Source organism: Pelodiscus sinensis, chromosome 2, assembly GCF_049634645.1.
Source record: "Pelodiscus sinensis isolate JC-2024 chromosome 2, ASM4963464v1, whole genome shotgun sequence".
NCBI lineage: Eukaryota > Metazoa > Chordata > Testudines > Trionychidae > Pelodiscus > Pelodiscus sinensis.
In genome coordinates this window covers 171,490,810-171,517,762 of record NC_134712.1, presented here as the reverse complement: position 1 = coordinate 171,517,762, position 26,953 = coordinate 171,490,810, and the positions used below count along the sequence as shown (strand labels likewise).

At 48.0% G+C, this 26,953-nt stretch overlaps 1 protein-coding gene across 2 annotated transcripts in view; it reads left to right on the top strand.

Annotated features, from left to right (window-relative positions):
- The window catches only part of FKBP9 (FKBP prolyl isomerase 9), a 53,667-nt gene that overhangs the window by 387 nt on the left and 26,327 nt on the right, over window positions 1-26,953 (top strand). Inside the window, exon 1 of one of the 2 annotated variants that reach the window (XM_075921771.1) lies at window positions 21,041-21,591. The exons of the other annotated variant lie outside the window; for it this stretch is intronic. Coding sequence (XP_075777886.1) covers window positions 21,338-21,591 — 254 coding nt within the window. The 5' untranslated portion in view covers window positions 21,041-21,337. Of the gene's footprint in view, window positions 1-21,040; window positions 21,592-26,953 lie in introns of those variants that run through there. 2 annotated transcript variants of the gene reach the window in all.

Here is a 26,953-nt window from a genome sequence, read left to right as displayed (position 1 = left end):
TATGGGGGGGGGGTTCCCACTGACAGCGGGGTGGGAGGGTCAGTTGCCCAGGGGCTTGGCGATTCTAAAGGGCCTGAGGCTGCTATTGTGGGAGTGGCAGCGGCCAGAGTCCCAGGCTCTTTAGAATAAACACAGGAGCCCTGCTGCATGCTCCAGCCGGCTCTGAGGGCTGGTGGGCATGCATTGCACTATCTGGGGGCACATGGGCCCGGTCCTGCCCCTTTCATGTGTCCCGAGGTATAGAGGTTGTCAGCCTAGAGAAGGCTCTTGTGAGTTTTATTCACACCCATTTAATAGGCCTAATCTGAGGTTAGCAAGTGGTGTTCCAGCCCCTCTCTTTCAGCCACAGAACACACCAGCCAACTACAGCCCATTAGATGAAGGCACAAACATAAGCAGGGCAAACATTTGGAGACAGGGCAATTAGAGTAAAGATATCTGGAAGAATTTAGACTAGAGACAATCAACTTTTCATTATATTTATTTGTACATAGAACAAAGTGCAGAGGCATAGCGAGGGTCTTATGCGCCGGGGACAAAGGAAAAATTTGTGTGTCCCCCCACTGCTGCCATGTGGCATGCCCCGAACCTGGTGCACAGCTGAGGGGAACTTGTACCGCATCTTCCCGCACCCCCTACAGTTTGGGGCCGGGCTCCCGCATGCACTAACCTGCCGGTGGAGATGGAGGAAGGTCGGGCTTGGAGCAGAGAGGCAGGGAGGAGGCTCCAGCTGCCGGTGGCAGGCAGAGTAGGAGCACGTGAGCTGAGGGATTACAGGGGGAGCAGAATGGGATTAAATTGGTGCCTCCCTAGCATGGTGCTCAGGACAACTGACCCCTCCGCCCCCCCCCCCCCGCTACACCACTGCCCCCCCAACACCTCCCCCAGATCTATCATCTTATGCATGTGCAAGATCTGTGAGGGTATGTCTACACTACCCCGCTAGTTCGAACTAGCGGGGTAATGTATGCATACCGCACTTGCTAATGAAGCCCGGGATTTGAATTTCCCGGGCTTCATTAGCATAAGCGGGGAGCCGCCATTTTTAAATCCCCGCTGCTTCGAACCCCGTGTAGCGCGGCTACACGGGGCTCGAACTAGGTAGTTCGGACTAGGGTGCCTATTCCGAACTACCGTTACTCCTCGTTTCACGAGGAGTAACGGTAGTTCGGAATAGGACCCTAGTCCGAACTACCTAGTTCGAGCCCCGTGTAGCCGCGCTACACGGGGTTCGAAGCAGCGGGGATTTAAAAATGGCGGCTCCCCGCTTATGCTAATGAAGCCCGGGAAATTCAAATCCCGGGCTTCATTAGCAAGTGCGGTATGCATACATTACCCCGCTAGTTCGAACTAGCGGGGTAGTGTAGACATACCCTGGGAGCCGTCCCATGAATCTGCAGTTAGTGTCTGTGGCGCCTGCTTCTGGGTGGTGTCTCAATGATGTCACATTTACCTCCAAAGAGGGGACTTCCAAAAGCAGGCCCTTGCTGCTGACCACCAAGGCATCCACAGGTCCAGTCTCCTTTCAGTTGGTCCACTTCCCAGGGCTCATTGATCTTGGATCTGGCTTCCATCCCCTCTCCAACCTTTGCAGTTGCCCAGAGGTGCTCACCTTCTGCCTTAACATTCCCACCTCATTCAACCCACAGGGACAGTCTCTGCCTCACTTGTCGTAGGTACTATTCTACTAAGACACAATACAAAGTTTCCATGTAAAAGGACTCAATACAAAGCTAAAAACTTCAGGGAAACACCTCTGCCTGCCTCCACCCTTCTTCCCCAGAGTCTACAGCCCCATTGCAAAGCAGGGGAGGGGAAGGAAAGAGGCTGAGGCCCATCCAACGGGACTGAAGCAGTCATGAGCAAGCCATGCCCAGGAGCCATTCTCCTGTCCATTGCTGGAGCTGTGTTGCTTCAGGCACGCTGAAATGCAGTCACCTCTAGGGTGGGCTGGACAGCTGTTTAACACCTGCACAAGATTTCAGGCAAGGGGCAGTGCGGGCTGCTTTCCTGCAGAGCCCCCATCAGAACCACTGTGCCCTCCTGGCTTAGGAAAAGAACAGGAGGATTGGAAATTAACCCGCCCAGTCTCACATCCCCAAGGCAGGGAGTGAGTCATCTACATTAGGCCCCAGCTGGAGTATTGTGTCCAGTTCTGGGCGCCACACTTCAGGAAACATGGAGAAACTGGAAAAAGTCCAGAGAAGATCAACACAAATGATGAAAGGTCTAGAAAACATGAGCTATGAGGCAAGGCTGAAGGAATTGGCCTTGTTTACCTTGGAAAAGAGAAGACCGAAAAGGGACATGAGAGTAGCTTTCAAGTATCTAAAAGGGTATCATAAGGAGGAAAAATTGTTCTCCTTGGCCTCTGAGGTTAGGATGAGAAGCAATGGACTTAAATTGCAGTAAGGAAGGTTTAGGTTGGACATTAGGAAAAACTTCCTGCCTGTCAGGGTGGTTAAACACTGGAATAAATTGCTTAGGGGGGGTTGCGAAATCTCCATCACTGGAGATATTTAAGACCAGGTTAGACAGACACTTGTCAGGGATGAGCTAGGGCAACTCAACTTTGGAAGCCCCAGGGGCCACACTGATACTTACAGAACATGCTGAGGGCCTCAACTTGAGTGTGGCTGCTTATGCAAGCAAATATATACAAATAGCTTTTCCCACACTGACAGGCATGAATACAAAGATTAAGGCAAGACTACACAACACAGAGGCCCCATTTAAGTCAGTTCTGCTGATATTAATAAAATGCAACATTTCCTCAATTTCTACCCATGTGACAGCATTGTTCATGAGCAATGACAGTCCAAGAATTTAACTACTAAAACGCATGCCAACAGAAGATCATTACACTGACTACTTTTTTGTTTTGGCTCCCACTCGCCGGCCTCGTGTTGATCCCCACATGAACCCAAACTGCACCGCGAGGCGCAAACTGGCCATGGGCAGCATGCGGCCCACGGGCCATGTGTTGAGTAGCCCTGGGTGCTTGGTCCTGCTGGGAGGGCAGGGGACTGGACCAGATGACCTCTTGAGGTCCCTTCCAGCTCTAGTGTTCTGTGATTCTATACTGCCCGCATGGAGTTAGATGGGGGCTGGTGCCCCCTAGACGGGATGGATCCCCAAAGTCCATCCATACCTCCATGAGCCAGCCTCTGCCCCATGTCCTGAGACTGAACCAGAGCCAGCGCCCCCTAGCAAGGTCTAACATCAGTGAGATTTTGGTGCTAGGGCCCTCCCTCAAGTGGATCCCTTGAACTGGGGGTTAGGTCAGGCCCTGTTTTCTCCCACAGTGGGGTTCCAGAGGCCAGGCTCTATGGTGCCTGTAGGCCGGTGTTGCAGCGTGAAGGGAGTGAACTGGCAAGGTCCAAAGCATTCCCCCACAGGCCTCAGCAAGCCTGGGGGCAGGGCTGAGTGGATGAGAGAAGCAGAGGCAGGGGGTGGCTGCCGGGTATCCATCTCTGCCTTTGCTGCCATTAGCTGAGGTGCACCATGGGCGAGCAGGGGTGGCTTGATCACAACACGAGCTAGACAGGGCATGATTGCTGAAGCCCCCCCACCCTGCAGTTGTTCCCCATATTAGTCAGATTGCAGCAAGGCAGGTTATGCTAGTCAGTGCTGCACTCACATCTTTGTCTTTGTGTAGACAGCCCCTGAACCACTGGAAACTGAGCTTCTAGTTCAGCCTGGTATGTGACCTCAGACATGTCACAGCCCCCAATGTGCCTCAGTTTCCCCAGCTGTAAAATGGGAATAACGTTCGCCTCCTCGGGAAAGCCCTCTGGGTGTTACCAATGGGCAGAGCAAGGGCTGGCAAGGACAAATCTTGCCTTGGTCACATGGGCTTAGTACCATTCCAGTGGGTGGATGGTGCTGTAGTAAAATATAGTAAAAACTATGTGTGCTTCTTCCCCCTTCCATTACTTAAGCTTGAAACAGCACATATCATTTAGCTAATTGCGCATGTTTTAGAAGCTGTAGGAAAAAGGGGAACTAGCTGTTTAGACCCATTTCTCAAGGACTGGAGTACACGTATCACTTGAGTTAGGGAAATTTGCTAATTGCTATTGCTTAAGTAAGCTATACTGGTGGTTGTTACTGAATGGAATAGAGTTGAAATATGCTAACCAATAACGCGGCAACACGAAGCTAAGGTAACAAATCAAGACGTGCCAAGTTAGATAAGAAAGTATAAAAAAGGATGCTTAGCCAACGCTCAGGGTCGGCTCTGCTTTGAACATTGAGTTCCTTAGCCGTACCTTGGTTGCAACCAATAAACTTGAGTTGGACCCAGCCTGAAAGTGTGACTCTCTTCTTGGGGTAAATCAGACTAGCCTCCAAGGGGACGAAACCAGCAATTTATGCAACAGTGCCATCAGTTGTTTGATAGCGCTTTGTGTCCGGATGAAATCGAGTGAGGCAGTCCAGTGACAGATGGGTGAGTGGCTGAAAGTCAATGGATAGGGAACCAGGTGCCAGGCAGCAGGTCACTGGCCAATTCAGCATACAGGGAAGGGGGCTCCCCACACCTCTGCTCCCAGCACTTGCAGGCAGAGTTCACAAATGACAAAGCTCTTCTCGCGTCCCCACCAGCCAAGCCATCACTTTACTCTGGGTCTTTAACATGTGCTGTCCCTTACCTTGGCTGGGCACTGCTCTGGGGCGGACCCAGCTTTCCTAGCCCAGAATCACAGAAGTGCCCAAAACGTGCGGCTGGGGGGGCACAAGCACTCAGACTCGTGATCCTCCACCCTGCTGTTCTTGCCCTAAGGCCCCCCCACCCACACACTGTCGCACCCCCCCCAAAATGTTCTTGAGCTACCTCTTCCTCCCAAGATCCACCTCCCACTTGTACTCTCCCACTGCCATTGCCTGACTTTACACGCCTCTTGCCCCCCACCCCCTGTTCCTTGGTCCTGGCCTGCCCGACTAGGGGCTGCGGCTAGAGACTGGCAGGTTTTCTACCAGCTGATGCCTGAGCCAGGTACCCCCAGCACCTCCCACAACCAAATCCCCCTCCTTCAGAGACAGGCAACCACAGAGCCCCCCCAACCAAATCCCCCTCCTTCAGAGACGGGCAACCCCTGAGTCCTCCACTAAATCTTCCTCCTTCAGCGCTAAGCAACCCAGCGCCTCCCCCTCTCCCCCAGAAACAGAAGAACTGGTCAGACAAGTTAATCTTACTTTTAAAAGAGGCTGCTCCTGCCCGCTGCCTCTGCTCGGTGCGTTCCTGGACGGCAGCACTTGGCCCAGCTGCCAGCTCACTGATCAAAGTGTCAGGTGAGCCTGTGCAGCGTACGATCGCTCCTACGCTGGCCCTGCACCCTCCTAGCGTGGCACCTGGGGGCAATTGCCCCCCCCCCTCCCTCTTTGCTATGCCTCTGACAAAGCATCATGGATAAGCAGCTATCTAATGGTAACAGCCAAAACAGCTGATCTGCCTCGGCTGATGTTCATCAGATAGAGAAGTGCCATTTGCATTAGTTTTCTTGCTTCCTTTATTGCTGGGATTGAATGGGGACTCAGATGGTGGATTGGACTTTGTGCAGTCCCTCTTCACTTTGATGAATTTCACCCTTAAGTAATAAGGAAAATGTAAAAATAAAATTCTACTTCTTAAAACACGTAGGGCACGGGTGGCCAACCTGCAGCTCACGAGCCGCATGTGGCTCTTAAAGGGGCAGTGTGTTTTTGTCTGAAAAAAACAGAGCCGGAGTCGCCCCATCCCCTGTAGACTTCCAAATGGCCACCTTAAAAGGGCAATGCCTGCTCCACTCCCCCAACGGTGGTGGCTGGGGCTTTTCCTTTTTTTGGGCTCAACAACTTTTTTTCCCCCTCTGCTCTTTGTGCTGTATCCACCACTATTTTGGCTCTTCGTCTGTAATCGGTTGGCCACCCCGCTGTAGGGTCAGAATCAGCACTCATAACTTTACAATATCAAGAGAAGCGCATGGGTATAACTGAAGACAGAAGAGATCATAGTAATGTTCCCATTAAAGTCAATGAAAGTTCTGTCACTATTTCATAGGAAATAGGATCATGTTAAAATGTGTGGCATGTGCCAAAATACAGGATGTGTGGGGGCAGGAGTCTGTGTATATAAGAGAGAGAGAGAGAGAGAGAGCGCTTTGATTATGGCCCTCAATGAGAAAAAGAGAGGGAGAAAGAGCACACACTCTGATTAGGGTCCTTATGATAAATAATGCTGGTACAGGTTGAATTTCACTGGGCCCACAACATCTTTGGTCTTGCAGGACCACAGATGTTGCTAGACCAGAGAGCTCCAGCTGCAGAGGTTGAGTGCACCAGACTAGGAAGGTTCATCCTGTACCATCATGCAATCTCCATAAAACAAATCCAATGGCAGCAGCCTGTTGAAAAATGATAATTTTGATAATTAGAGCTACTGCACTAGTGTCTTCCTCGCTCGCTGCAGCAGGCACAAAATTCAGCTTGCGACTCCTTGCTCAAAGGCTGCTAATCCAAGCTCTGCTGTGTCCACTCTGTAGGCTCATGCCAGTCTTTCAGGCTGGAACCAAAATGGAAAACATTTTTAATGCTGTATGAACATCTCTATCCATAAACATGGTGAGATCCACCAACATAGCACCTCCTGCTGGTGAGTCTGAGAATTAGCTCTCCAACTCTGGAGCACTCCCTTCCAGCCAGTGTCTCACCCACTGTACCGGTTGTTGGCTCCACCAGAACCCATATCCCTCCCAGACTGCGGCACCATCCCCTCTGGGTATTGCCCTGCCCCAGTGCCCCCACATTTTGGGAACCCCCCATGCCCACCTTGCCTCAGTGACCCACTGCCAGTTGGCCTCTAGCCCTTATCTAAAGGGCAAACTGCAGTCTGAAATTGCCACTCATCATTGGCAAGGAGGTGTAGGTTCTGCTTTCTGCTGCCCTGGCTGCCTCGTGCAGCCCTAGTACCCTCAGGCCTTGCAGCGTGGGAGCTTGCCTGGCCAGAACTTCCCCAGCTCTGCTCTGAGTCTGGAAGCCTCTGGCATCTTGGTCCCTCCTGCTCTACCCCACCAGGAGTCTTTATTTATACATCCCCAGCTGGGACCCAGTTGGCTGTGTCTGCCTCAGCTGCTGGTTCTACCGCTTCAGCCTTTTCCTAGGGCTTGGTTTTAACCATTAAAGGGCCAATGCGGGCCAGACATCCTGTCACAATCCTTGTTTCATCGTGTATGCTAATTGGCAACAGGATTCCACAGAATCATTTACTGATGCTTCTCCAAAAGAGGAGCAGAGACAGACAGAGAATGCGTTGAGGATGACGTGATAAGTACTGAAAGCACTCTCCTCCACAGGGCCAGGTTAGACTAATAAAATTCATCTCTACCACACAGGATGGTAGATGTATGACACTATTGGGCCAACATAACATGTAGACAAAATGGCAGTGGTCAGAGCTTGCCATAGAAATAACTAAAACATTTCTGGTAACCTGGGTGAAATGAGTTAATTTCAGTCCAGTTCCTAATTGTCAGGTGTGTTCCTCACAAGACCTATCAGTTAATTAGCATCTCCCCCCCCCCTTCCCCAAATATCTGAGAAGTGAAAGATCAGCGGGAAGCAGGCCCACTTTGAGAAATACCGATTTAAGCCCAGGCTTAACTTTAAGTATGTCAGCAGCACCAGAGGCATTCAATCAATCCTCTGTGCTTTGTAAACAAATATTTTTAATAAAATATGAAATAGCATTGGACTGTTCATAGTAGTGGCACAAGTGAGGTGGTGCCATAGAGCATCCACTCTGTTTCCTGGCCTTGTTGTAGGCCTGCTAGAGCTCCATGCGGACCTGGCCGCGGTTATGGGTATGGCCTTTGTCGGCCAGGCTGGTGGTGAGCCAATCAGACATCAGCATCTCTCTTTCTGGTGCAGAGATCCTGGAGGTTGGTCTCCTCGCCCCAGACCTCGGGTCCAGGATCTCTGCACCAGTCCAGGCTGGTGCTCTCCTGCGTCCCTGGCGAGTGGCAGCTGAGGGTGCTGCAGGAGTGCTGGCAGCCGCAAGGGGCTTAGAGGGAGCACTGGGGTCTGCCATGGCTGCATCAGCTGAGGCTGTATGCCACCAGGCAGGCAAATCTCTCCATGTGCCTTTTCCTGCAGCTGGTTGCTTTAAGCTCTGGAAGAGAAGGGAGGCAGTGGAGCTGGCAGGTATGGCCACAGCATCCATAAATAGAGCTGAGAGAGGCTGTTGGAGGCCAGTTATTTTGAATTAGCAGCACTGGATCATCCACACTAAAAAAAACTGGATTTTTTCCAACATGAGTTATAGGTAAGGGCCAAGGGCTTCTTTGTGCTTCCAGTTAAATTCAGAACAAAACTCTCATTGATTTAAATGGGAATAGAATTGAGCTCAAATCCTGCCTCAGATGTCTAGGTTCAACTTCTGTTGAAGTTAATGGAAATTTTTTGGAGATATCTGAGGTAAAAGTGTTTCTGGATATGTATATGGACTGGACCAAATTCAGTGTTAGCTGTGCAATCCCAAAGAAATTGATGGGATTGCATAGAGGTAATCAAGGGTGAAAAGTGAGTTACATCAGGGATAAATTATTTCCCTGAGTACATTTCTGGCTTGATAGGGCTCTGAATTGGTATCTGACTCAGCAAGTGCTGAGCATACAAATTGTAAAACATTCTAATTTTATAATCAATCCAGACAAGTGCATTATAACCATATTTTTAAAAATTATGATTATGGGTTAACTATTCTTATGCTCACTCTGTGGGTTTACAAGGCAATCTTTAATTACATGTAGTTCCTTAGCATTTTATTAAGCTGTACAAATTGTTAATATTGTTGAGCCCAGTTGGTAATACAGTGATGATTACCATTTGCAAATATAAACAAACAGAAATATAATCTGTTTCTTTGGGAGCCCCCTCCTTCCCTAGGCAGGTTGCTCCTATAAAGGAGAAGGGAAACTGCCGTTCAGCCTGATCATTTCTGCCATTAAATGGCGCAGTTTGTCCCGTCCCTTTACCCACCACTTGCGAAAAAGCCAGGGCCCCACTGCCTAGTCCTATGAACCACAAAATCCACAATAGTCTTAGGAATCCAGCAAGGCCTCTCACAATCACTCTGGAGCTGGAAGGAGCAGAGCAGCACAATTCAATGCAACTCCTGGACGGAGTGGCTTCTAATGGAGCAGTGTCAGACACTCAGACTTTAGCTGGCACCTGCCTTTGGAAGTGGATTTCATAGGCTGTCTACACTACCAGGTTATTTCAAAATAAATTATTTTGAAATAATGCCCATAACAATTTTGAAGCAAGCTTATTCCTCTTCACAAACAGGAATGGTTATATCAAAATAAGCCCATTATTTCAAAACAGGCTTGGTAGTGTGGACGCTCACCTTATTTTGAAATAACTTCCTAGTGTAGATGTAACCCACACACCTAGTATGGTTACTGAGCAATGCAAGTAGTACCTACTGTAGCCAGCCAGACCATCTACCCTCCCCCGGTCACATCCATCTTATTTGCCTCTCTGAGGTTCCTGAAGCATACAGGGCAGAGAAGGAGCAATAAAATCAGCATAGTGTATGCTGGCTTATCTGATCCTGAGAAGCTGAAAACATAGATATGAGGAAAGAGCGATTAAGGCAATAAGCTGACCGAGGCTGCGAGAACTGCCCTGGCTAGAACCTATGTTGATACGATCACAGTCATCCCTGAGAGAGGAATCTCCCACTGAGAAAAGAATCCCCAGTACTTCCAATTTAGTTCTCTTACAAGTGTAAATTAACTTCACAACTCCCTTGTAAGAACTGGCATCACAAAAGACAGACCAGGACCATTTGGCATCACAGATAAGAAAGAGAAATACGTGACCCCATAGGTATAAAGAGGGGTCCAGCAGCACACTCACTTTGAGTGTCAATCTACCATCTACCTGCTGGTCGGGTTAGGTTATTGACCTCCTGAGGTTCCACAGGGACACCCATCTCGTATTCGTCTTTCCTAGGAATTGAGGGACCGGCCCTGGCTTGACCTGCTGGAGTCGAGAGGCACAGAAGGGGGTAAACATTGTACCTGGATGTGGTCCTTTGTCTTAAGTGTAAACATAGACTTAGAGCTCTTTAAAGATTAAGCTGTGACTTGGTACCATTATTTCTATCTTTATTTTCTTTGTAACCATTTTTTAAGATCTGTATTTGTTAGCAGTTATGAAATAGAGCATTAGCCATTGTAACCATATGATTTATAAGCTTCTTTAATAAACCTGTAACTGTTTAAGCTTTAACCTGACTCCTTCAGTTGCTGTAACAGAACCAAGTACAATTTAAAAGAACTTCAGCCCATCATAAGGGACAGGTATAGGAAGAGCTTGGGCGTTTTGGATCGTGTCACTCCCAGGTGACAGATCCATTGGGGCATCTCTCAGTCTTCCCTAGACTGCCCGCTGCAAAGGGATCCTGTATTCTAGCAGCTGAAATCTGAGCTGTAATAAGCTCGCCCCGAGTTTATAGGGAATCTGTCAGCCTGTTGGCTGCCCTCTGCGATGGGACCCCAGTCCTAGCGGTAAAGACACAGACGTTAAACCTTTTCTCAGTAACACACACACTGCCCTGACCGTCAGCTGACACCTAGACCACAGCAACAGTTAAAATCAAGAGACCTCTACAGCATGGGTTGGGAGTCAACTGGCTTTTAGCTCAGAGGCACCGATACTCTGCTTCAAAGCTCCCAGGTTCAAATCCACCTGGTGGCGGTTACGAAGACATGCCCATACTGACTTTGTAAGTTGCTGTATACTTTGTCCCATAACATTTGTGGGGAGAGGGGAAAATCCAAGCCTGTTTTCTGCACATAGATCTGGATGCCAAGATGCCTCACAGATAGGCTTCCTCAGGGTTAGAGTAAAATGGTGGAGCATGTTATGAAAGTGTTTCCCAGTCTCTCCATGCTTCCACTACTCCCTCTGCTTACATGGAGGCTTTATTTAGAAGGTGTGATAACAGGGAAAGACTGTTTAACAAGTACATACAGCAGGTATGATTGGATGTTGTTTTGTAAATTCTGCCTTTCAGATTTCCGGTAATAGATATGGAGGGAGAATACACCATCTCTTTCTGTAGCGATATTGCCTCAGTATGTATGATTCCTGTAGTAGTATCAAAGGATCTATTGCAGAACAGCTAAAATATCCTGTTTTTCTTCTTGAGCCACCCACTGGCTGAAAAAAAATATTTGTTTCTGAATCTTTCATTATTTTAACCCAAGTCCAAACACTGAAGTATCTCAATAACTGTTACTCCCTTTGCCCCTTAGGATTCTAATTAAATATACATTGTTATAATAAGTCCAAGTCATTCTTTATAAACCCCTCACTAACATTATTTAGGAATAGTTGCTAGTCTAAACCTTTCTAATATTGTAATTGGTAGGAGTATGTGTCTATCACACTTCATTAATACCAAGTCAAATATTGTAACTATATACAGAGGCAAAACTCCTTTTAACTTCAGTGCAAGCTTTCCCTCAAGTAGTAATGTTGAAGATTCCCAAGTGCTTCACAGTGTCTGTGTAAAACAAGAATACTTAAATGTGAATAGCTCATTGCATAACAAAGGAAGAGAGTTGAAATGTTGGCCAAAGAAACTTGTGCAACCCCTGCCAAACTTATGAAATGTACCAGAGGATCATTAATGTTCATGCTGAACATACAAGACTTTAAAATTAAACAATGTAGTCTGGCTCTGAAAGTTAATGGGAGTTTTGCTGTTGACTTCAATGGGAACTGGTAGCCAGTCTTTTGCAACTGGAGGAAATGCTTCTTGAGCCTTAGTAATTTTTACATCAATGATCAGTTAAATTGTTCTCTCCTTACATAATAGGATTTATAATTTCCTGAAAACATACCAAACCATGACTGAAAGTACCTCAAGTTTGTTATGCCTAATGTATTTGTGAAATGGGCAAAATCCAACTTCAGTGCCTACAACTGTACTTGTGTCCTTAAGCATCAGTGGAACATTTGCTGACTGTCTCAATGCAGCATAGTGTCAGCAGTGATGAGTAATATTATCTAAATAGTTTATAGAATCCCTTTTTGGTTCTCCTGTACATCTATATTAAATAGAGAAGATGGCTATTTGTTCAGTTAGTTTTAAATATAAAAACTGAACATGTTTAATGAATGTTGGTCCAAAAACCAAGCTATAACAAGTTGTTCTTCCTTGCTCACAGAGGACTCATTGCTACACCCAAAGTTTTTCCAGTCAGTTCTGTTTTCCTGAGATTGTTAATTTTGCCTAAGTCAGTTCCTCAGCCCACTCCTCAATATAGCTCCCAGAGGATTTCCTCTTTACCCCTTAGTAGGGTTGCCAGATGGTTTAACCAAAAATACTGAACCTCCCCCACCCACCCACCCCCCCCAAAAAAAAACTGGGAAAAAATTCTGTTGAGGGGGAAAAAAGGAGGATCCCAACAGCAGTTAAGAAAGAAAGAATAAAAAATAAAAAATAAAAAATAAAAAAGTCAGCATGGCTCCTTTAAGAAGAGGCTTTTTTGCCGGCAGACATTTTGTTTGTTCCAGCCACAAGACAAGCCCCTGCAGGACCAGGTAAGCAGAGGGGTGGGGGCATCTGGGAGGGTCGGGGGGTCCAGGAGCTGGGCCCAGTTGCTGAGTGTCATAGGGTTGCCAGGTGTCCAGTATGTTTGCCTCCTGGCAGGGGGAAAAAAAAAACCACAGAGAAAATACTGGACATTTTAGATGTCTGGTATTTTCTGAATTTTTTTTTTAAACCAGAGGAGGCAAAAATACTGGAGTGTCTGTGTCAATACTGGACACCTGACAACTCTAGTCCTTTGTTCTTCATCTTCCTGGAGGAATTTTCTATGCTTTCTTCACTGAAAACCCAGCATCTAGGGCTTTCTGTCTGAAGGCCCCTTTTCCTCCAGCAGGTTCCCACTAGAGCCTTGAAACCCAACAGGACTTAACTACAAGTGACAACAACCCAGTCCTCTCAGGCTCAGTTCTGACTATCATCTTCTGCTCTGGCCTCAGCATAGAGGCAACTATGTGACCCACTCCTGATGGCTACCACCATGTTGGTGTGCTGCATGAACTGTGGAATTGAGTATGCCAGAGAGTTATAGCTCCTTTCCTTCTGAAGCACAGTGAGGTCAGGGGGTGATACACGAGAAGTAATGGTAGTTTGGAATAGGAAGCCTAGTCTGAACTACCTAGTTCGTGCCACGTGTAGCCGCGGGGCACGGAGTCCGAACTAGCGGACATTTAAAAATGGCGGCGCCCAGCAACATGCAAATGAAGCCCGGGAAATTCAAATCCCGGGCTTCATTTGCAACTCCGGTTGTCTACATTACCACCCTAGTTCGAACGAGGGTGGTAGTGTAGACATACCCTTAAATATTTAACTAAACTAAGTGTAATGAGGTATGCATTAAAACAATTTTTAAAATAGAAAATGTCTTAAATTGCAATTAACTAGTTTAAGATAAAAACCATCTCTTGTAAATTTTATGCTTTCCCTCCCCAGCTAGCAGTCAGCTGACCAGGCACAAATCTGTCCAGTTTCCTCTTAAAGGGACATTGTCAAAATCTAACACTTCTTAAGCATTATATTAATATACTTGCAATGTCAAGTTACAGCAGCTGTTTCCTATATACTGAAAAACAAATCAACTGAAACAATTGTTTTTCTTCCAATGGTTTTCCTGGAAAACCGTTCTCAATGTTGAGCGCTGCAGAGCAGGATAATGAAAAAAGTTCTTCACTGACTAAAACAGATGTATTACTGACTTGAGCAGGAAGTCTTATGATTAAGTAAGGAACACTGATGTTATCAGTATTGATTGTTTCACACAAAATGTATGTAGAGCAAAAACTACTTGCTTTTATTTGCCTTTTGACAGTTTCATCATGATCTGCTCTGTAGAACTCTTCCTCAATTACTTTTACATGAATATCAATAACGTAATATCTTTTACTTTAGCAGATTCCACTGCACTTTACGAACAGAGCTAGGTTGCAGCTAACGTTAGCTCATGTAGGCTATTCAGGGAAGGGTATAAGGAGTTTTCCTTTGGCTTTGATACACTCTAGTCTCATTCCAGTAAAGTAATTCACCTGGATAGTTCCCATTTTACTCTAGTGGGAGCTGCAAGTGCTTAGAACCTGAAAAAAAAAAAAAAAAAAAAAAAAGCCACAACATACACCCAGGCTGCTTTTACACTGAATCCCAACAGGAGTCCCACTTTAAGCACACACAAACGCTATGGGTCTAAAGCTGTTATTCATCCTTTGTAAGCGAGCTGCTCTATAGATAAACACATCTTTACTGAGCAAGCAGAAGTTTAGAAAAACCCATAAGATCCCATGATTTTGTTTCCTGAATATGACAGTGTTGGAAAATTAAACAGCAATCCCCAGTACAAATGGGTCACAAGACTTATGTACTATCAAGATCTGCAGGGTCTACTGAGGGGGAATATGATAGAGGTATATAAAATCATGAGTGGTGTGGAGAGGGCCAATAAAGAAGAGTTATTAGTTCTCATAATAGAAGAACTAGAGGACACCAAATGAAATTAATGGGTAGCAGGTTTAGAACTAATAAAAGAAAGTTCTTCTTCACAAAGTGTGTAGTTAACCTGTGAAACTCCTTGCCAGAGGAGGCTGTGAAGGCTAGAACTATAATAGAGTTTAAAGAGAAGCTAGATAATTTCATGGAGGTTAGTTCCATAAAAGGCTATTAGCCAGGGGATAGAAGTGGTGTCCCTGGCCTCTGTTTGTCAGAGGCTGGAGAGGGATGGCAGGAGACAGATCACTGATCATGGTCTTCAGTCCACCCTCTCTGGGGCACCTGGTGCTGACCACTGTAGGCAGACAGGCTACTGGGCTAGATGGACCTTTGGTCTGACCCAGTATGGCCATTTTTATGTTAGGTACTGATACTCCTAATAATAATAAAATTTACCTAATTAGAAAATACCAGACATTTTATATGTATGGTAGTTTTAGTTTTTTTTCCCCCGGAGAGAACCCTCATACCAGACTGTCCAGCTCAAAACTGGACACCTGGCAACGCTAGGTGCTCCTCTGCCCCCAGACCCTGATTGGCCTGGGGGTGGGGGAGCATGCCAAGCCTCTCCCAGGGAATTGGTGCCTAGTGGCAAGGGGGCTCCCCCACCCCCAGACCAATCATGGTTTGGGGGTGGAGTAGTCCCGCCCCTTCCCATTTAGACCCCGCCCCTTCCTGGGTGACCCAGGGCTACTTCAAAAGTTTTTGAAGTGGACCCTGGGCAAAAATCATTGACTACCCATGAACTAGAAGAAAATGTAGCCCAGTGAGTAATCAGTTGATTAGTACAGTATCATTTGTTTGTTTCTAATAATGTCCACTAACTGCTAGCAGTAGGTGCAGTGTAAACCCGCCAAAAAAAACAAAAAAACAAAAAAAAAAAACACACATTGTTATCACGTAAGGAGCTTGTAGTGAAAGCTTAAGCTGCAAGTCAGATGTTTGCTTTCACACTGGAATTTCTAACCAATAAATGAGCATAAATTCATATTTAATATGTAACACTACTATTAATACTTTGCATCTCTATATTTTCAAAGTACATTATAAACATTCTGAAGAAAGAGATTAATGTTGAGTATAATATTTTATTTCCCCCTTTAAATTCAGCTCAGAAGTGACAAAAACAGAACTGTTCCCCTGAGTGCCTGTTTTAAAAAAGCAGGGTGAGTTTTAAAGATGAGTGGTATTTGAAATTTGTGGGGGGGACACATAATTGGAGTCTCTTCCCACAAGCCAGTTTATTCACCAAAGATTATCACAAATATGATCTTGCCACACATTTGCCCTTGGTTATTAGAATACTTACAGATTTTTGATCTGGCACACATCTCACTCCATGTTTCCAGTTGCTCTTATTCTTTATGTACCTCACAACTATCTGTTATAGCTTATAAGTACTAAACCTTATCTAAATTTGCCTGCCACAGTTTATACTTATCGGCAGCATGCCAAGCTTAACTTATTTTTTCTAAGGATGACTGCTTATGTTCTTTGTTTGGTCTTGTGAGGGGGCTCACTCACCACCACAGCACCACCTGCTGTCTGTCCTAGGAATTAGCTCCTTCTGGTCAGCTGGGTGCCTTCCCTCTGGTGGTGTCTCCCCTTTCCCTTCCAGGCCACGGCATCCTCTTCAGGACACTGCCCTCCAGCAATGCCCATGTCAGTCTCTGAGCTCCCCTTCCCGGGGTGGTTGTTTCTTTAGTGGACCATGCTTCAGGCCCCTGCAGTTTGGGAGCTTGCTTGGCCAGAGCTCCCCTAGCCCTACCTTGCCTCCCTAGCATTACTCTACCTCTAGGGCACCTCCTACTCCTACTCCTACTCCTACTCCTACTCCTACTCCTACTCCTACTCCTACTCCTACTCCTACTCCTACTCCTACTCCTACTCCTACTCCTACTCCTACTCCTACTCCCCCCCAGCAGTCAGGCTGTTACTCCTCTCTCCACAGAGCAGCAGCCCATCCTCTTATATAGCTCCCAGCTCGGCTCTAATCAGCTAACTCAGCCTCAGCTGGGGCTAAACTCCCAGGCCCTGCTCTGGGCTGGGGTTTGCCCTTAAAGGTCCAGTGCAGGGCAAGCGCCCTATCACAGGTCTGTAGATGGTATAGCCAGGGGCAGATGACTGTTTTGCGGTGCCCCCCCTTTGCCACAGCGCATGCGCGGGGCTTTCTGAAGCGCGGGGTCTGGGGCGGCTGCCCCGTTTGCCCTGCCCTATATCCGCCCCTGGGTATAGCATTCTGAAAATGTTACGGCTACATCTACACTGGCACCCTTTTCCGGAAATGCTTAAAACGGAACAGTTTTCCGTTATAAGTATTTCCGGAAAAGCGCGTCTACATTGGCAGGATGCTTTTCCGGAAAAGCACTTTTTCCGGAAAAGCGTCCGTGGACAATGTAGACGCGCTTTTCCGGAAAAAAGCCCCGATCGTCATTTTCTGTTCTGAAAATGTTCTGCTCTGCTCTGTTCTGAAAATGCTTTTTTAATGGAAAACTTTTCCGTTAAAAGCATTTCCGGAAAATCATGCCAATCTAGACACAGCCTATGCCTTTTAGTATAAGTGTGATTTGACAAGTAAATTCCCAAGCTGTTAGCTATGTTGGATATTGCTAGAAAAAAAAAAGTTTAGTTTAGCTAATCCTTATGGCTTGTTTAATTAGTTATACTATGTTTAGAATCTCTGAAGAGAACAGTACAAAAATTTGCAATAAGAGAAATCTAGGGTTGCCAGTTGCCACCCACTTGGTCCTTCCCCACCTAGGGCAGGCAACCAGCATCAGTATTCTCCTTCCCGGCTTGGTGCTGTACAGTAAAAACATACTACTGCAGGTGAAAAGTGGGTGGAGGCTTGGGGCACCTCGTGGATAGCCAGTAACAAAGGTGGGAGGAGTTGATACCAGTGCTGCATATCGGCAGGAGGAAACTCTCAACATCCCCTTTAAGGTTTGGTTAAATCGCTCGATCAACCCTTTGGTCTGGGGGTGGTAGACCGATGTCTAACTTCTGTATGCCCAACAGGGCGCACACCTGGTGAAGAAGCTGGGAGGTGAAATTGGTTCCCTGGTCAGTCAGCAACTCCAGGGAAGCCCCACTTGGGCAAAAATCTTCACCAGCTCCAAAGTTATGGTGTGTGCTCCCATATTTCGGAGTGGAATGGCCTCGGGAAACTGGGTCACATAGTCCACCAGGACCAGAATATACCGATACCTGCCTTGCTTTGTGGTAGTGGCCCCACTAAGTCGAGGGTAACCCGTTTGAAGGGAGGCCCTACTGTGGGAAGGGGGACCGGTGGGGCTTTCTGTACCCCGGCATCCACAACCAGATGACATTCAGGGCAGGAGCAGCAGTAGTCCCTCACCTCTTGATAATTCCTGGGCTAATTAAAAAAAAAACAAAAAACACCACACGACTTGAGACAGGGTTTTATCTTGCCCCAGGTGACCGACTGCAGGGATGTCATGGGCTAGCTTTAAAACAGCCCTCCGGTGATGGCGATGGACTAGTAACTGGGATTGGACCTCCTGGGTCTGTGGATCTCGAGACACTTGGAAAAGACGGTCTGCTACTAGCTCAAAATGGAGCTGTTGCTCAGGGTTTTGAGGATTCATCACCATTCCATCAATACAGGTTACCTGGTCATAGGCAGACTGCAGAGTTGGGTCATCCCGCTGGTCTTAGGGGAAGTCTGCCAGCCTGGCTGTTCCCAGTTCCTCCCCTGGGGTATTCCAGGATTCCTCAGGCCTTTCTGGGCCATCTCTCATGAAGGGCCCCTCTTTGGCTTTCCTGGGGGGTTCCTCCACCTGAGGGCTGGCTGGGTCCCTCCCATCAGGCTCTCCTTCCAGGGCAACCACAGACGCTGGACCTCAGAGGCTGGCTTCTCGGAGGAGCTCATTGAACCCGGGCCAGTCCCAACCTAGAATGATGGGGTAAGCTAAGGTGGGAGCCACCCCCCACTGTCATCCCCTCAATGCCCCCATTTATAGTTACAGCTACCCTAGCACTGGGGTAAGTCTTTACACCCCCATGGATACATTGGAGCCTGAGCTCTCCAACTATCTCTATGGGGTCCAGGATAACCCCCCTTTTTACGAGGGTCTGGCCAGAGCTCGAGTCAAGAAGGGCATTAACTTCTCGTGATCCCACCCCCACACGGCTTGTCAGCTTGGGTGAGGCCAGTCAGTGGGCCCAGGCCTCAGCCGTGCATACCCGACTAAAGCTACAGTCCGTTTCCGGACAATCCCTCTGTAAATGGCCCATGAGGCCACAGGCAAAGCATGGCCTGAGTTCTGGGCAAGTCATTCGGGCAGGTTCATATGGTGGGGAGTTATGCCACTCCTCTCAAACCCCAAGGCGAGGAGTCCCCAGAGTCTCATGGGTCCTTTCAGACTGCAGGCCAGTGGGGCCTATTGCAGTAGCCCTCTGTTGGGGCCTTGGGGTTGGTGCAGCCCCCCCCCCCCCCCGGTTGCATCACTTGTTGGTGCTGCACTCCCATTCGCTACAGCATCTGTTGAGGTTGCTGCTGTTGAATCTGAGCCAAAAATTTATCAAGATCCATCCTAGATTTCCCTCTTCCTGGTTTTTTTTGGGGGGGGAGGGAGGGAGAGGTATGTGTATACCCCGGTAGTCCCTACACCTCTCACTTCAGGTGCTGGGTCATGCCCATGGTCTCCACCATGTGTAAGCAGTCTTGCTTAACCCTGGGCCCCTGACCAGTGTTCGGGCCGTTAAGTAATGGTCCAGCAGCCTCTTTTGACTGTGGGGCCAGAGGGTGGGGGCAGGCCACAATCCCCTGCCAGTCCAATGTCAATACAGCCCTAGCCCCAGTTCAGGTTGGGGCAGGCAAACAAACCATTTCCTGGCACGTGGGGAGGGGGAGACCGCCACCCAATATGTGGGGTAGCAGGAGGGGACATGGTCCTCCTTACTCCACCACGTCCCAGCCCAGGGCCCCAGCAGTGGCAGCCACTGCGGTCAGCAGGGAATCTGATCCGCAACACGCCGACAAACATCAAAGGATTACCAGGTCAGCCTGACCATCATCTGCTCTAATTCTTCTATGCCTCTTAATCCTCATTCCATGTCTACATTCCTGAAAGACAGTTTTCCAGAGAGCTATTTTGTGTTTTGAAGTGTGGAAATGACAGTCCTCCTTCTAGGACAAGTTTCTGTAGTAACTTCAGGCAAGTCTGTGCTCATCTTCCTGCCCAAAGGAAACTAGTCATCCTTGTGTTTTTCAGGTTGCTGAAGAATAGGGAAAGCGTTACCAAGAGTAGTGCCAGGGAAGTGAGTGATTTTGCAATGCATTTGTTCTTCCTAACAAGCATATAAGTAGGGATTTCTAAACGTTGTCCCTTCGAGAAATTAAATAATTAATTATTTCCTTTACAAAGATACTGGACACTTGGCTATGTCTACACTGGCGGCTTCTTGCACAAGAACATCTTGTGCAAGGGTTCTTGTGCAAGAAGTCTTGCGCAAGAGCACGTCCACATTGCCATGTGCGAGATGTGCTTTTGCACAAGAGCGCCCATGGCAGTGTGGACGCTCATGGGATGAGGTTTACTGGGGCTGCCGACAAAGGGCTTTGATGTCGACAGGGGAGCGTCCAGACTAGCGCGCTGAGCGGACAAACAGCTGATCAGCTGTTTGTCGGCTCAGCGCGGCAGCCATGTAAATTTAAATGAAGCCATGATCATTTAAATCACGGCTTCATTTGCCTTTGCCAAAAAAACAAATCTACATGGCTCCGTCAACGGAGCCATGTAGTTTAGACGTACCCCTAGATAAATTCATGGAGGTTAGATCGTGAATGGCTATTAGCCAGGATGGGCAGGGATGGTATCCTTGGATGGACCCAGTATGGCCTTTCTTATGATTGTCCTTAATTCCAGTTCCAGCTTGGACAGTTACTGCTGTGCCCTTTGTTAAGTCACTTAATTTCTCTGCCTCAGTCTTCACAGCTATTTAAAATACTGGGTGGTGTAACATTTACCTAGCTCATAAGAATGTTCTGAGGATTAGCTAATGTTTAGCATGGAATCTGAAGTTGAAAAGCCCTAATTAGTTACTAAGTTACTATTAAATATTACAATATTCTTTTGGGGTCAGTTTAAGTGAAAATATTTTTTATTTCATTTTTAATGTTCAGGTTTTTAACTATGCAATAATGTGGTACAATGCAGGGATACATTTGAAAGCTGTGCTCATTGGCTGAAGATAGTAGTTAAAAGTGTGAGTTGGAGGAATGAAAAACAATCAAATCAGTCCTTGATCGAAAAGCCTGAAAGGACCAAAGGCTCATGAAGTGGGGAGAGCAACACTGAGCTGAACTCAGAATCAGCGCCACGTAGCACCACGTGCGCAGGGCTTTTCACTTCTTGAAGGGTCGTGGGCATGTAGTGTGATGCCTCTAGTCCCTCCCTTTCCTTCTGGACTTTGAGGCCTGGATTCTGGCCTGTTTCCAAGAGAGCAGCGAAACTTAGGAACCATATGCAGCAACAAGAACTTGGGCTGGAGCGTAGCTAGTGGCGCCTCGTACAGAACCCACCAACAGCTGTGCACGGACCACCCCTCCCGCCTGAGCCCCCTCCCCCTGCTGCAGTCTCCTCCCTCTCGGATGGAGGGGGCTGGGATGATTTTTTCCCCCCACTCCACCACGTTTGCAAATTTTGCAGCAGCGGCGGGGTTGGCCGCACGGCGCCTGGAGGCCGGGAACCGCTCGCAGGGCCCCTCGGATTTCCCCGCCGCTCCTCCGGCTGCATGGCGGGCTTGGGGATGCTGCCCAGGCGGCGGCGGCACCGCTGCTGCTCGCTGCTGCTGCCCGCCCTGCTGGTGAGCTGGGTGGCGTGCCAGGCTCCGCCGGTGCCGGCCGGGGAGCAGCCCTGGGACGGGCAGGACGTGCATATCGAGCGCAGCTTCGTGCCCGAGCAGTGTCCGCGCACGGTGCGCAGCGGGGACTTCGTGCGCTACCACTACCACGGCACCTTCCCCGATGGCAGCAAGTTCGACTCCAGGTACCGCCTGCGGCTCGGGCTCGGGCTCTCCCCGGCCGCCGCTGGGGCGGGAGCCAGGGCTGGGGAAATCCCCAGGGGAGGGAGGGGCTGCGAGGGGGACGCGGCCCTGAGGAGGTTGCAGAGGGGATGGGGTGGAAGGTGTCAGAGGGGTGCTGAGGGGGGTGGGGGTGCCGGGTGCTGAGTGGGGGAGGGAGCTCAAGTGACTGTTTTTTGGCGGGGAGGGAGTTGAAGTGCTGGCCTTCGGACCCCATGAATTCCCCTACAGAAACAAAATCCAGGACTAGGTAGCACTTTAAAGACTAACAAGATGGTTTATTAGAAGATGAGCTTTCGAAAGCTCATCTTCTAATAAACCATCTTGTTAGTCTTTAAAGTGCTACCTAGTCCTGGATTTTGTTTCAGCTACACCAGACTAACACGGCTACATCTCTGTCACTATCCTACAGAAACAGTCCCTATGGCCATCTAGCCCAGTGTGCTGTCTGGAACAGTGGCCAGTCTCAGGCGCTTCCGAGAGAGGCACAAGAAGCAATTCCCTTAGTGGGCAATTAGTGGACTGAAGGAGAGTTTCTCTCTCACCCTGGCCGGGCATGTGGGTTGTTATATCCTGTGTAATGATGTTTGGTTTCTTCTGTCTGATAAAAAGTAGGTGTTTGGAGAGCTTTGGGGAGCGATTAAGGCTTTGGAGAAGGTGATTTCCAGATGGGCGTGGGCTGGGGCTCCAGGATTGCTTTGGATGGGCTGTAGTTTTGGTTCATTTTCCCTCATCCTTTGCTTGGGTCATTTGAAGTCCATAAGTCTTTTTTTTTTACTGCAGGAAGGTGTGAGAGCCACGTGGAAATATGGGGCTATTATATGCAACTAAACTGCACAAAATACGTAATTGAATGATTTCCAATTATTTCTGATTATGGCTGAGGAAATGTCTCAGAAATGTGAATGGGACAAATGGATAGGAACTGGCCAGCTGCAGCAAATGAGGATCCACTTGGGAACAGATGGGTGGTTGTGCCCAGGCAGAGACAGTTTTGTGTGTTCCAAAGCAACCACTGTTCAGAGCCCCAGTTTGGGCTTGTATTTAGCAGTTTTTTGCTTTCGACCTGGCAGAACTAGAAAACCAGACAAAAGTGCAATTAACTTTCTAAACCAGGGGAGTGAATCCCACAGTCAGCTTCTATTTCATTACCCCTTGTCCTTTTTCACAAGGTGTGTTCTTTTCTCCTGTGCCCCCCATTTTAGACCCAAACGTACCACACCCTGAACAAAACTGGTTATTCCTAATCCCAGTTATTTTTGTTGCTAAATCTTTTAAGCAAAAATGTGAAAACTCGCAACCTGAGTTTGCTTAGAACATTTTTTGTGTGTTAATCTTAAGATTTTCCCTGTAACTTTCTTGGTGATCTGAAGATGATATATAAAGGGATCAAAAGACTCAGGGTTTTTCATTCTACCACTTTGCTGGTCCCCCTCTCCCCCTCCCCGCTTCATTCATTACACTCATTCTATACAAGAAAAAACAAAAACCACCATTTGAAGTAATCATAATTAATCTTTCTCATACTTCATGGAAAAAAGTCTGCCTTTGACAGTAAACAAGACTACTCCTGATCTAGCTAACTGTAATCCAGGGCTGTTCGTTGAAGAAAGTGTATGATATGATAAATGAATGCTCAAGCCATCTTGCTTGATATATACGGGGAATAACATAATATCAACAGTGTCATAAATCATCACCCATTTTGGTTTTGGAAGAATAAGGGTCTTTAATGGAATTTTAGAACAAGCCAAGATAGGATCTTGGCCGTGAACCTGAAAAAAATATACACTATTGGTTGTGTGCGCAAAAAAAATTGTTTTTGCTTTATACAGATATGCAGTAGGGCCCCAATCTGACAATGGGCTTGTGTGAAGCATCTTCCATTTCTGTGTTGCTCCATGTGGTGGCAAGGATCCATCTGTGCAGATATCTTGCAGGATCAAGGCCTAAAGGGGTTTTACTAAGACGTATTTTTGGGGACTGTATTCTTTGTATTGCATTGTACATTTTTTGAGCTGATGGTATGATTCCCAGCTTGAGGCAACAGACCCCGACTAGCTCTGATCGAGCTACTGTGCTAAAAACAGAGGGTAAACACAATGACAGACTGGCCTACCCTCCAGAAATATACACCCATCAGATACTTGAATTCAGGCCTGTGCAAAATATGGCCTGTGGGCCATATCTGGCTCATCAAACCACTGGATCCGGCCTGCGGATGCAGTGGGGAGCCCCAGGCAGGCTCCCTGCTTGCCTTGCTCTACTTGCACGCCGCTCAGAAAAGCGGCTGCCAGGCCATTTCTCTTTCAAAACTGTGAGCCTGGAGTTGGGGGGGGGAAGGCTTCAGGTTGCCTCTGCTCCCAGCACAATTCCATTGGCCAGTTTCTGGTCAAAAACAGGCCAATGCAAGCTTCCTGTTTGAATAACAGGCAGCCACAAAGCACCACGCCCCATCCCATCCCACCCCACGCATAGTTATTCACACATGCACATGGGCCTGCAGCCTGTGTGGGGGTGGAACAGGCTGTCTGGCTGGCTGCCTGAGGAACATGCTGGGCTGCTGTCTGGGAGTCACCCAGGTAAGTCTCCTGGCCAGAGTCTGCTTCTGACATGCCAAGCCCTCTGTTCCCCAAAACTCTGCCCCCTACTTCTGCCTCCCTACTCCACATATCCAAATCCTCTGCCCCCATCCTGCACCCATATCCCCTCCCAGATCCGGTACCCCAATCCCCTGCCCCAGATCACAATCCCCTTGTGCCCTAGGTCACAACTCAAACCCCTGCACCCCAGTCCAGTGACCCAGGTCACAACTGCCTTCTTCACGCAACCTCCATCCCAGACCTCATATCCCCTCCATTAATATCATGGAACAGTGTGGCCCTCAACCACTTTCCAAATTCTTGGAGTGGCCCCTCCATCAAAAATTATTGCCCACCCCTTCTCTAAGGGGATCTCTACACTACAAGGGTATTTCAAAATAAGTTATTTAGGAATAATAACTCGTGGAAGAACTATTTTGAAATAGCATGTGTACACTACAGGGAAGCCTCAAAATTAGTCTAAGGCAGTATCCCCTAATGTGGACATGCTACCTCAATTTAGAGCCCCAGGAAGTATGGGGGAGTAATCACTTTGAATAACCTGGGGAGGGGCTATTTCGAAATAGCAGCAGTGGAGCATCCATACTACAATAAATTGGTTTTATTCCTACTGGGGGTTTATTATTCCGGAATAAGAAGCCTGTTATTTCGAAATAGTGAAATAACGAGCTTGCTGTGGGGACGCTCACCTTGTTATTTCGAAATAATGTGAGTTGTTTCAAAATAACGCTGTAGTGTACACATGCCCTAAGCATCTATTCAGGGCAGCTATCCCCTCTTGCTACTACAGGCAGTCCCCGGGTTACGTACAAGATAGGGACTGTAGGTTTGTTCTTAAGTTGAATCTGTATGTAAGTCGGAACTGGCGTCCAGATTCAGACACTGCTGAAACTGACCGCCAGTTCTGACTTACATACAGAATCAACTTAAGAACCCCAGGCGTCCCCAAGTCAGCCGCTGCTGAAACTGATCAGCAGCTGATTCCAGGAAGCCCGGGGCAGAGCAACTCTGCCTGGGGCTTCCTGTAGTCAGCGCTGGTCAGTTTCAGCAGAAGCTGACTTGGGGACGCCTGGGGCAGAGCAGCTGGGGTACTGCTGGGTTGCTCCAGTAGCGCCGCTCCTGGGTGCTACTGGACCAACCTAGCAGCACCCCATCTGCTCTGCCCCAGGCGTCCTGATTCAGCCGCTGCTGAAACTGACCAGCAGCGGCTGAATCAGGACCTGGGGCAGAGCAGCTGGGGTGCTGCCGGGTTGGTCCAGTAGTGCCCAGAGCGGGCGCTGCAGGACCAATCGGCAGCGCCCCAGCTGCTCTGCCCCAGAGTCCAAAACAGAAGCCTGGTCTGCTGGGGGGGGGGGGAGCACACTAGCTGCGCCCCCCCCCTCCCCAGCAGACCAGGGACACGGGGAGCAGAGCCTCTGAGGCTTTGCTCTGGCAAAGCCTCAGAGGGAGGGACCCCGCCGCGGCTGCGGCTTCAGTCCGGGAGCCTGTGGTCTGCTGGGGACCGTCCCCAGCAGACCACAGGCTCCCGGACTGAAGCCGCAGCCGCGGGGGGGTCCCGTGCCTCTGAGGCTTTGCCAGAGCAAAGCCTCAGAGGCGCGGGGAACCGCCGCTGCTGCCGCTTCAATCTGGGTGCCTGTGGTCTGCTGGGGTCCGTCCCCAGCAGACCACAGGCACCCAGATTGAAGCGGCAGCAGCGGCGGTTCCCCGCGCCTCTGAGGCTTTGCTCTGGCAAAGCCTCAGAAGCGCGGGAACCCGCCCGGTGCCCCTGGTCTGCTGGAGACGGTCTCCAGCAGACCAGGGGCACCGGAGCAGCTTACCAACGGGGCTTTCTCGCCCCGACTTCCGGGGCAAGAAAGCCCCGTTCGTAAGTGCGGATCCGACATAAGTCGGATCCGCGTAAGTCGGGGACTGCCTGTATAGCTACACTCCTGTGATAACTTCATCAGAGCTTTTGCAGGCATGTTGACGTAAGCTGGGAATCAGCCCCGCATCTTGAATCATAGACTTACCCATGGGCTTATAAATGCCCAGCACAATAGAGCCCCAAATCTAAGTAGGACCTCTGGGTTCAAATTTAATAGCTAGTAAGAAGTATTGATGAAAAACAACAATCTATGTAGGAACATATATGACATAAATTAATATAGAAGTCAATTGGTTTTATTTGTCTTTTATTGTCTATTTGTTATTCTGTTCTATATAGTAGTTGGTGATGATGTACAATTTTTTCAGCCTACTAATTTATAGTTTGAGTAATTTAAAAAGTAAAAGACTGACTGCCTCAAGTTAGCAATTCTAGAAATGGAAGAGGTTTTTTTTATTGATTAGATTATTTTAAGACTTTTAAAAAGTTTTTCATAATTCCTTTTGTGCTCATGTTTACAGTATAGGAATTAAAGATTGACTCAGATTTATACTGACGTTTAATTTTTTACGAAGTTTGTACTACGGTTCTTATAGTTGCTCCTGTTTTTTAAATTAAGATGCAAGAAAAGAAGAATAAAATCAGAGCAGATATATTCAGATAGTGATTTGAAATTGCTTTATAACTGTAGCCTAAATAGAGGCAGGCTTCTATGATGAATAATTGAGGTCAGTTTTATTTAGCCTTCTGCTTCAGTGTTGAAAACTTTCATGAAAACTTGGAAGTTTTTTCTGTTCCTTCCAAGTAAAATCCCTTTGCTGCAAATCACTTTTATAAAGTCTTATAAAATATATCGCAGCT